At 44.3% G+C, this 10,000-nt stretch overlaps 1 protein-coding gene across 2 annotated transcripts in view; it reads right to left on the reverse strand.

Moving 5' to 3' along the window:
• aass (aminoadipate-semialdehyde synthase) overlaps positions 1 to 7,759 on the reverse strand; it is a 21,417-nt gene extending 13,658 nt beyond the window's left edge. The window contains exons 1-8 of one of the 2 annotated variants that reach the window (XM_080545423.1): positions 7,662 to 7,759; positions 6,012 to 6,270; positions 5,520 to 5,696; positions 3,439 to 3,523; positions 2,703 to 2,770; positions 2,467 to 2,613; positions 1,571 to 1,649; positions 209 to 336 (exon numbers count right to left, since the gene is read on the reverse strand). In XM_080545423.1, the coding sequence (XP_080401549.1) occupies positions 209 to 336; positions 1,571 to 1,649; positions 2,467 to 2,613; positions 2,703 to 2,770; positions 3,439 to 3,523; positions 5,520 to 5,696; positions 6,012 to 6,230 (903 nt within the window). In that variant the 5' untranslated portion in view covers positions 6,231 to 6,270; positions 7,662 to 7,759. The remainder of the gene's footprint in view (positions 1 to 208; positions 337 to 1,570; positions 1,650 to 2,466; positions 2,614 to 2,702; positions 2,771 to 3,438; positions 3,524 to 5,519; positions 5,697 to 6,011; positions 6,271 to 7,661) is intronic. The other variant, XM_080545424.1, reaches the window with a different exon arrangement.
• Positions 7,760 to 10,000: the final 2,241 nt, after the last annotated feature.

The following is a 10,000-nucleotide window of genomic DNA, read 5'->3' on the forward strand; positions in this document are numbered from 1 at the left end:
CAATGAGCTGGCAGCAGCTCTTCTGAGCATCAGCAACAGGTGAAGTGTGTGTGTGTGGGGGAGGGGGAGGCAGCGACACACTCGCTGGTTCTGAAGTGGGAGGTGTGTAGTTCTGGAGTGGGAGGTGTGTAGTTCTGAAGTGGGAGGTGTGTAGTTCTGGAGTGGGAGGTGTCTAGTTCTGGAGTGGGAGGTGTACAGTTCTACTCACGCTGGTTCTGAAGTGGGAGGTGTACAGCTCCGGGTGGTACTCGTACTCCAGGGGGTCGTAAACGCCGTCGCTCTTCCTCATCAGGTGGTGGTGGCGGCTCAGGACCGTGGCGTAGACGGTGGTCATGTCTGAACACAGGACAAGTCAATGTCAACAGTCACTTTATTGTTCCTTGACTGGGAAATGTGTTTTGGGGCCTTACACCACACTGCAGCCACACAAGAACAACAGACAATCCAACATGTTAAAACACAGACAGAAGACAACCCTGACTCAGAGAAGAGGAGAAGTAAAACGATAAGTCAAATCAATCTAACATTCATCTGGTGCTGTTTAAGAGTTTAACTGAAACTAGAATAAAATCATTTTTGAACCAATTCTGTGTTGGACATGAGAGGGATTGGTGAGAATTCTATTAGCCTGCCTTAGAGTCGCCTGTTCAAAAATAGACTGCAGGGATGAGTGGCCAAAAACGATGTGGCAGGATAATGAGGTAGGTAGACATTAAATAAACAACAACATACACACAGAGCGCCCTGCATAAGTAATGGGACAGTCAAGTATTTTTTCTCTTCTTTTGGCTCTATATACATTTTGGATTTGAAATCAAACAATTCCAGTGAGGTTACAGTAGAGATTCTCAGCTGTGACTGAAGGGATTATCTTCTGTTAGCAGAGCATCTCTACTTCAACCTCACAGGAACTGTTTGATTTCAAATCCAAACTCTTGGAGTACAGAGTCTAAAGAAGAACCATTGTTTTACTGTCCCATGACTTCCACAGAGCACAGTACGTATCAACATGCAGAATGCCTAGCCTGGGTTATTCTAGTACTGTATCAACATGCAGAATGCCTAGCCCTGGGTTATTCTAGTACTGTATCAACATGCAGAATGCCTAGCCCTGGGTTCTTCTAGCCCTGGGTTATTCTAGCCCTGGGTTCTTCTAGCCCTGGGTTCTCCTAGCCCTGGGTTATTCTAGTACTGTATCAACATGCAGAATGCCTAGCCCTGGGTTATTCTAGCCCTGGGTTATTCTAGCCCTGGGTTCTTCTAGCCCTGGGTTCTTCTAGCCCTGGGTTCTCCTAGCCCTGGGTTATTCTAGTACTGTATCAACATGCAGAATGCCTAGCCCTGGGTTATTCTAGTACTGTATCAACATGCAGAATGCCTAGCCCTGGGTTATTCTAGTACTGTATCAACATGCAGAATGCCTAGCCCTAGGTTATCCTAGCCCTAGGTTCTCCCAGCCCTGGGTTCTCCTAGCCCTGGGTTCTTCTAGCCTGGGTTCTCCTAGCCCTGGGTTCTTCTAGCCCTGGGTTCTTCTAGCCCTGGGTTCTTCTAGCCCTGGGTTCTTCAGTACCTCCGCTCTGAGAGACGTCCTTCAGCTCGTGAGGTTCCACGTATTCACAGGGAAGCTCGTTGATGATGTCCTGGGCGCCCTGCAGCGATGAGGAGAACAGCAGGTGACAAAAGGACAGTTTGGCTTGTTAAATACAGGGCTCCCACTTCCCACACCCCCCTCCAGGGTTCCCACACCTTCTGAAACAGCACATTCAAGCACCTTTCAAGGACTTTCAAGACTCAATTCCCTCAAATTCAAGGACCCAACGTAGATGAAAGTTTATATAATAGGAACTATCCGCTCACAGACAACAATTAAAAAGAGAGGCTTGAATGTGTGAACACTAGACGGTCTCTTGCCTTCTCTACCACAGCACAGCAAAACAATGTATTGTGAAATATGTGTAAAGATAAGAGACTTATTTACTAGTTGACGAGATAAGTAAAACATTTTTGAATATAGATAGAGAGATAGAGAGAGAGAGAGAGAGAGAGAGAGACCTTGATTTCTTTTTCTCAACATTACAAACTTTCAAGGATTTCAAGGACCCGTGGGAACCCTGTAAATATTGCTTAATTGTTTCAAGTATCATGACGCACAGTTCTTATAATAAAAAGTTCTACACAGTATATTGACATTCCAAGAACTTCAGCTTGTGTGAACAGGTTGGAATGAGTGACTGGTTTGGCCGTCTGGTCTGGTCGGCGCTAGCCTACCTTGGAGACGTTTCCTGGTTGTTGCTAGCCCACCTTGGACATGTTTCCTGGTTGTAGCTAGCCTACTTTGGACACGTTTCCTGGTTGTTGCTAGCCTATCTTGGACACGTTTCCTGGTTGTTGCTAGCCTATCTTGGACACGTTTCCTGGTTGTTGCTAGCCTATCTTGGACACGTTTCCTGGTTGTTGCTAGCCTACCTTAGACACGTTTCCTGTGCCGGTGAACACGAACGTCACGGGGCCGATGGACTTGGGCATGAGGCCCATGGAGATCTCGTACCCACAATCCCTCACTGCCTGGATGGCCTGGCTGACGTTCCTGTAGTTGTGGGCCATGCCGATGTGCTGCGGAGACCAGGAAACAGGAAGTGATGTCAGAGACTTCAAAGTGGAGCAAAGCAAAGCGTTTCTCGAGCAGAGGAGGCGCTTCTTACCATGAAAGGAGTGTGGTGTCCTAACGCCAGGAAACGCAGTCCCAAGCCGTGCAGAATGTTGATCATTCCTGTGAGGAAAAGTGTGTTTTTGAAATGTGTTATTGATTGATTGATTGATTGATTATACTTTATTGTCCCCGAGGGGAAATTTGTCTTGGGCATGGTACTTTCATGCTTCAAGTGCAACAGAGACGATACATACAACATACAGTAGACAAAGTAAACAACAGGACAGCAACAAACATTGAGTGACATTGGCAGCAGTTTCCACCTGGACATGGCATCATTTGGTATAAATATATATTGCACATAACCCTTCAAGTGGTGTCTAAGATAAAGTGCAGGTGCTGGTGATCATGTCCTAATCATCGTTTCTGCTTGAGCGAATTGATTAGTTTAATGGAGAATGGGACAAATGATAGTTTTAAGAGCTTATAATTACATCTTGGCATGCGAAGCCTTCTACCTAGGGGGAGAACTTCGTATTCTGTGGAGAGCGGATGTTGGGGGTCTGCGATTATCTTGTTAGCCGTGTCCAGATTATACACTATTCCTTGTCCAGATTATACACTATTCCTTGTCCAGATTATACACTATTCCTTGTCCAGATTATACACTATTCCTTGTCCAGATTATACACTATTCATGACACTGGACAACCAGTCAGTAACACCTGTATTCAACTGGAACACCTGTATACCTGTATGTATTCTTGGGACCTAAAGACAAAGCTTACCTGCCACTCCCGCCCACTGTCCAAACGCCACAATTCGGTAGCCGTTGGCGTCCACCATCTTCTCATAGTCGATGAGACGAACTTCCTAGAAAGACCAAATCAAATCAAATCAAGTTTTATTTGTATAGCACATTTCTCACAAGATGTGACTCAATGCGCTTCACATGATGACAGAACACACAAGCAGGCAAAGGTAACAACAATAGAGACTGGGTCCCACTCAAGACTTTTTGGGGCTCCATCACAACTGGATGTTTGTTTTTGCGTTTACCCTACCACGGGTGATTCTGAGGACTTGGGGAGAGCAGGGAGGCGCAAACTATCAACGTCGTCAGAAACACGACAAACATTTTGCAGCATGTTTACCCTCAAACCAGCTTGACTACTCCTAACTGAAACAACAATCTGTCAGTAATTCTCACATATTTCAGCGAACAGTGAGTGACAGGACAGGAGGGTCCGGGGCATAGTGAGTGGTGGTCTAGGGGATAGAGAGTTGGACTGGTGATCAGAAGGTCATGAGTTCAAATCCCACCTGGGAACACCACCACTAGTGTGCCCTTGAGTAAGGCACTCAGCCCTAAATGACTCCAGAGAGTCTGTCTCTGTAATCTCAAATTGTAAGTCGCTAAATGTAAAATGACTTTGAAACTATAAGGAGATGTGTAGTTGAATGTGAGGCATTCATCTAGTTTGGAAATGTACATTTATTTAGTTTGGAAAACCAGAAAACCAGCATAAATTGTTCAGTTAGCCAGCCAACCACCTTTCCCATGTAATGAAACGTGTGCTGACCCATAGTTGTACAAACTTAATAGTGCATAAGTTTCTAAACTTGACTACATACCAAAGTAACTAACGGTTTATATTACATGTTCATAACAAAACAAGTAGCAGTCCCATAGACTAGCCTCTCCAAACAATTGGAGGGCACAGTTACAGTAGTACACATCGCACGCCTAACCACAAACCCCGTCCAAGTCTCAAAGAACAAGTCCCCAAAATGTCCACAAGGTCGCTGGTCAGGAGGCCTTACAGCCATGGCCTTGGGCTCTTTTAGGGGCCGTTCTCTGAGACAGAAACACAAAGGTCTGAGGCTGTGAGCTTTGTGCCAACAATCACAATAGCACCGTACTGCAACAACAGTGAGCTTATCAATTGTACTAAAACGTGCAGTTTAGACTTGAAAACCGTTATCACTGGTGGAGAATGTCTAGAATGATGCCTCTGCACTCTGGCTCACACTGACCCCTTCTTCTTTGTGCATATGTGTGTTACGTTGATGTGTGAACTGAAATGTTGTCAAGTAAATTGCTAAATTACATAGAATCATCAGAGCCTATCAAATTAGGTGCCAAATGAAAGCTAAGAGTCTGTATTTTGGGGAAATGCAAAAGGTTATTGTTAGACGTCGTCCTTGGGCATCGAGTTGTAATGTTTGTTCGATTTTGCCATCAAGGGTTTTTGTTTGGCAGACGTTTAACAGTGAAGAAATCGAGTCCCAGCATTATTCTGTTACCACTGAACAGCCTGTTATCTATCTATCTGTTATCTATCTGTTATCTGTTATCTACCAACATGTTCATTATTCTGTTACCACTGAACAGCCTGTTATCTACCACTGAACAGCCTGTTATCTATCTATCTGTTATCTGTTATCCTGTTAGCCTGTTATCTACCAACATGTTCAGCAGTTGAAATGTTGTTTAATGGACCCATCGCTAAGCCACGCCCCCTTTGAATACTCGGACAAACAAACAACGCTTCACTGACAGTGACTGACTGACCGACCGTGACTGAATGACATTCAATGACTTACAATGGCTGTAGTTCACATTTCTGATTTACAAGTAAGTAATAGACATGTTTTTTTTTTTTTTAAATGACAAGAATATTTAGTCTAGAAGCTTTTCACCATCAGATATTAGCGAGTTGTTTGTCCGAGTTTTCTGCATGCAGTGACTTTTGCTGTGATATGATTGGACAATTTCTATTTTGGGGCGTGGCTTAGCGATAGGTCCATTCATCTTTTGCACTAGAGTGAGAGCATGTGGGCGTCTTAATACAAAACTTGACCGTACCTTTTTGAGCAGGTCGTCCAGTAAGCCCATGTTCGCCTCCTGGGCTTTGATGGTGTGAGAGAAGAAGGCGTAGGTCTTCTTGGGGTAGAGTTTCTCTTCTGGAGGCCTCTTGACGCCGATGATCAACGAGGCTTCAGAGATGTCCTCCTGGATGACGGCCCCGGCCTTCGCATAGTACTGAGATGAGACAGAGTCACTTCAACAACACTACCTGGGGCAATAACATACATCATAACAACAGTGTCTGCACATACAGTGCAGACACTGTTCGGCGAACCGCCGATCTGCCAACCTTGGGATCATTAGACGCCGACTCTACCTCCTGAGACACAGCCTCTACCTCCTGAGACACAGCCTCTACCTCCTGAGACACAGCCTCTACCTCCTGAGACACAGCCTCTACCTCCTGAGACACAGCCTCTACCTCCTGAGACACAGCCGCCCCACAACCTCCATTCTAACACCTGCCAGTCCCCTCCTCTCCCCACCTACCTTCTCGTGGATGGCTCGTCTGTTGGAGGGCTGGACGAGGACCTTGTGTCCGGCGTGGGTGATCTCCTTGATGTGCCGGGGGGCCAGCGGCGCCCGCCTCTCCCACACGTTGATGTCCTCGCGGCGGATCGCCATGACGCTCTTGTGGTGCTCATAGCGTCTCTGGCCACACAGGCAGGTCCGCGTCCTGCTACCTTGGTGTCTGAGGAGTCTGAACATGGCTTACCCGCGGTCCGCCCCTGGCTGGGAGAGGGAGGGACTAAGACACGACTGCACCATTCAGTGAGAGCATTATGAGACAGTGAATATGGAGGAGCAAATATACAATTCTGTGAAGATATACTGCGTCCAAACTGACACATATACTGCAGGGCTACCAGGTTTAGTTTGCTAGGGAAGAGTCGATTGACAGCCAGTAGGAAACAGTGGTTTTAGTTTGTAAGGGGTAGAAGGTTGATAATCTACCATACACCGCATGACCAAAGTTGATATTTAATCATTGCACCATGTCAATGTCACCATATTGCAACAGTGTGGACACCGGGTCACCTGAGCTCTCTGATTTAAAAACTGGTAATGCAATATGCTATAGTAGCACCTTACAGCAGAATAGAGATACCCATATAGGCCTAACATTTTGTCTTTTGTTCAGGTAAATAAGAAAAGTACGGAAGCGCATTGCGTTCACCAAAAATAGAAAATAAATGGACGTGGACGTAATTACAACATCTTTACATATGGGGTGGGGGGTGGGGGGGTTAGGATTAAGGGTGGGGGGGTTAGAAGTGGGTTAGGGTAACCCTAACCCTAACCCTAACCCACATCTACCCCCCCCTCCCCACACACACACACACCCTTAATCCTAACCCCCCTTCCCCCCACCTCATACGTCTCTCGTAATTAGGAGATATGGATCTCTTACGAGATATGATTCTCCTAATTACTAGATACTATTTATTATTTTATTTTTTGGGGTGAACACAATGCGCTTCCGTAGACAAGAGTATCCTGCACCCCCCAAATGACTTCAACAGGGTTGCACAACATTGCTGTAGCATCAAAGTTAACCACGCTTGTTGTTAAAGCTTGTTTACTAACATAAAACTGTATAACAGCCCGTTTCATATCGCACATTAAAGCTGCTTAGTAAAGTTGTAGAAATGTGTCCACATGAGAGAGAGAGAGAGAGAGAGAGAGAGAGAGAGAGAGAGAGAGAGAGAGAGAGAGACAGAGAGAGACACAGAGAGAGAGAGAGAGAGAGAGAGAGAGAGAGAGAGAGAGAGAGAGAGAGAGAGAGAGAGAGACAGAGAGAGAGAGAGAGAGAGAGAGAGAGAGAGAGAGAGAGAGAGAGAGAGAGAGAGAGACAGAGAGAGACACAGAGAGAGACACAGAGAGAGAGACAGAGAGAGAGAAATGTGTCCACATGAGAGAGAGAGAGAGAAATGTGTCCACGTGAGAGAGCGAGCGAGAAAGAGAGAGAGAGAGAGAGAGAGAGAGAGAGAAAGAGAGAGAGAAATGTGTCCACATGAGAGAAAGAGAGGCAACAGATGACAGGTTCGTGTTACATTGTAACATGCTCGATCTATAATTACTAACACGTGACAACAAGTTATAAAGTAGTTAATAAAGTGATATCCACACATAACCCACCTTTCTGTCAATAAAGATTTCCGTGCAAATGCAATGTGCGTGTTCTCTCTCTCCTATGGGCGCCCAGGCAGAGTTAGTAGTGTCTCTGTGGTTAGAGGTGATATGGATATGGCGTGGATGGGACAGGGACACACACTAATGGAAATGCTTTCGGTATTTGCAGTGCGTTTGCCCTTGTCGGCCACCGTACCTGTGAGATCTGCAGACCTCTACATCATCTGCCTGAACCAATCACAGCTGAGTTAACCTGTCTGGGCTGGTCCACGTGGTGCATCAGTCTGGGATCTGACGCAGCGCGTCTGTCTGGCTCAGAGAGTTTTCCACCAATCACGTTGCAGAGCGGAGGAGCGGCCTCTTTTTCCACCAATCACGTTGCAGAGCGGAGGAGCGGCCTCTTTTCCCTTGTCCTTGACGTAAGCTGTCGCAGGATGATGATGACGACACTACGTTCATCAGAGGGAGGTGTGTTGCCCTGACGTCATGCCCCCGCCCCTGCCCCCGCCCCCTTTTGTGGGAGTGAACAGTCCCTTTAGTTTGACTGCATGGCGGTGAATTCAAATTCGAGGTCTTTGGCAATTTCATAACATAACGTACAGTACAGGCCAAAAGTTTGGACACACCTTCTCATTCAATGTGTTTCCTTTATTTTCATGACTATTTGGTACATTGTAGATTCTCACTGAAGGCATCAAAACTATGAATGAACACATAGGAATTATGTATTTAACAATAAAGTGTGAAATAACTCTGAAAAATATGTCTTATATTTTAGATTCCTCAAAGTAGCCACCCTTTGCTTTTTTGTTGTTAATAAAATATATAATAATAATATTTAATATAATATGTGTTAATAATAATATGTTATTATATATATTTAATATTATTATTACATATTTTATTAACAACAAATTTATTTTATTTTATTAACAACAAAAAAGCAAAGGGTGGCTACTTTGAGGAATCTAAAATATAAGACATATTTAGAGTTATTTCACACTTTTTTGTTAAGTACATCATTCCTATGTGTGCATTCATAGTTTTGATGCCTTCAGTGAGAATCTACAATGTAAATAGTCATGAAAATAAAGGAAACACATTGAATGAGAAGGTGTGTCCAAACGTTTGGTCTGTACTGTAAGTAAACAGTATTGTTTTTTATTTATTTTTTAGGTATTAAGAGCCCCAAATCCGATAGACACAAAAAAACACAAACAATGATGATATCATGTCATTGCCGATCAACGTCGTTGTATAGAAAAAGATGAACGAAATAGGGGTTGATGATGAGTGTCCTTTCAGTTTGTCATATCCTGACATAACATGTATATATTTATATTATACAACTACTTTATTGAATCTCCCGGTAATGTATTTCTGACATCTATCACTTTGTCTGTCCACTGACACTTTATGTTGCTGTTGGTAGTTTGTCTGTCTGTCCAATGTGACTTGCTCACTCGCCCCCCTTCACCGGGGTTTGGCTTGCTGTTCATTATTTGGATGATAAATCCTTTAATAACCTTTAACCTAGCTATAACCTCTTCATATATACATATACTATATATACTATGCAGCTATACTGATGAACAGTTCATCACATGGGCAGGTGCATCATCTCTGCCCATTGAACAGATTCATTATCATATCTTAATGTACATTTTGATAGGCCATTTGTCTTGTACATCACATTTTTTGTTTCTCAATGGGACTGAATACCAGTATAAATAAACAAGGCTATCTGTCCGATATGGCCTTACATCAATGGGTCCACATTAATTTCTAATGCTATGATTGAATAGTATGGTCAGCACTCGAGTTGAGGGGGGATGAGGGGGGATGGCATCCCCCCCTGAAATAAAAACGGTAAAAAAAAAAATCATCCCCCTTCTAAAACTGCCATCCCCCTTTCCATCCCTTATGGCATTTTATCAGTGAACGTGGTATTACTGCTATTTACACATTTAGTTTTGTGCATATTGAGTAAAATACTGTGGGCGAGGGGGGGGGGGCACACATGCAATGACATTTTTACCACCAAGTCACTGACACTGAAGTCACTGACGCTGTGGGGATGCTAAAACTGTCCGCATATAATAAAATCCCCCCTGACTTACAACTTGAGTACTGATTATGGTGTATTAAGATAAGCATAGAATACAATATGGTTGAGAACATTTAAATAGCTATTGGCCATATAGGCCTGCATTTCTGTTAAAGGATATCAAGTCAAACCAACAGTTGAGGACAGGATTTGACTAACGGTTTAAATTCACGACGGAGGTCTCATCTCTCTCATATCACCGCTCTCATCCCCCCCCCCCCACACACACACACACGCA

This window comes from Nansenia antarctica, assembly GCF_963989245.1.
Source record: "Nansenia antarctica genome assembly, chromosome: 14".
Lineage (NCBI taxonomy): Eukaryota > Metazoa > Chordata > Actinopteri > Argentiniformes > Microstomatidae > Nansenia > Nansenia antarctica.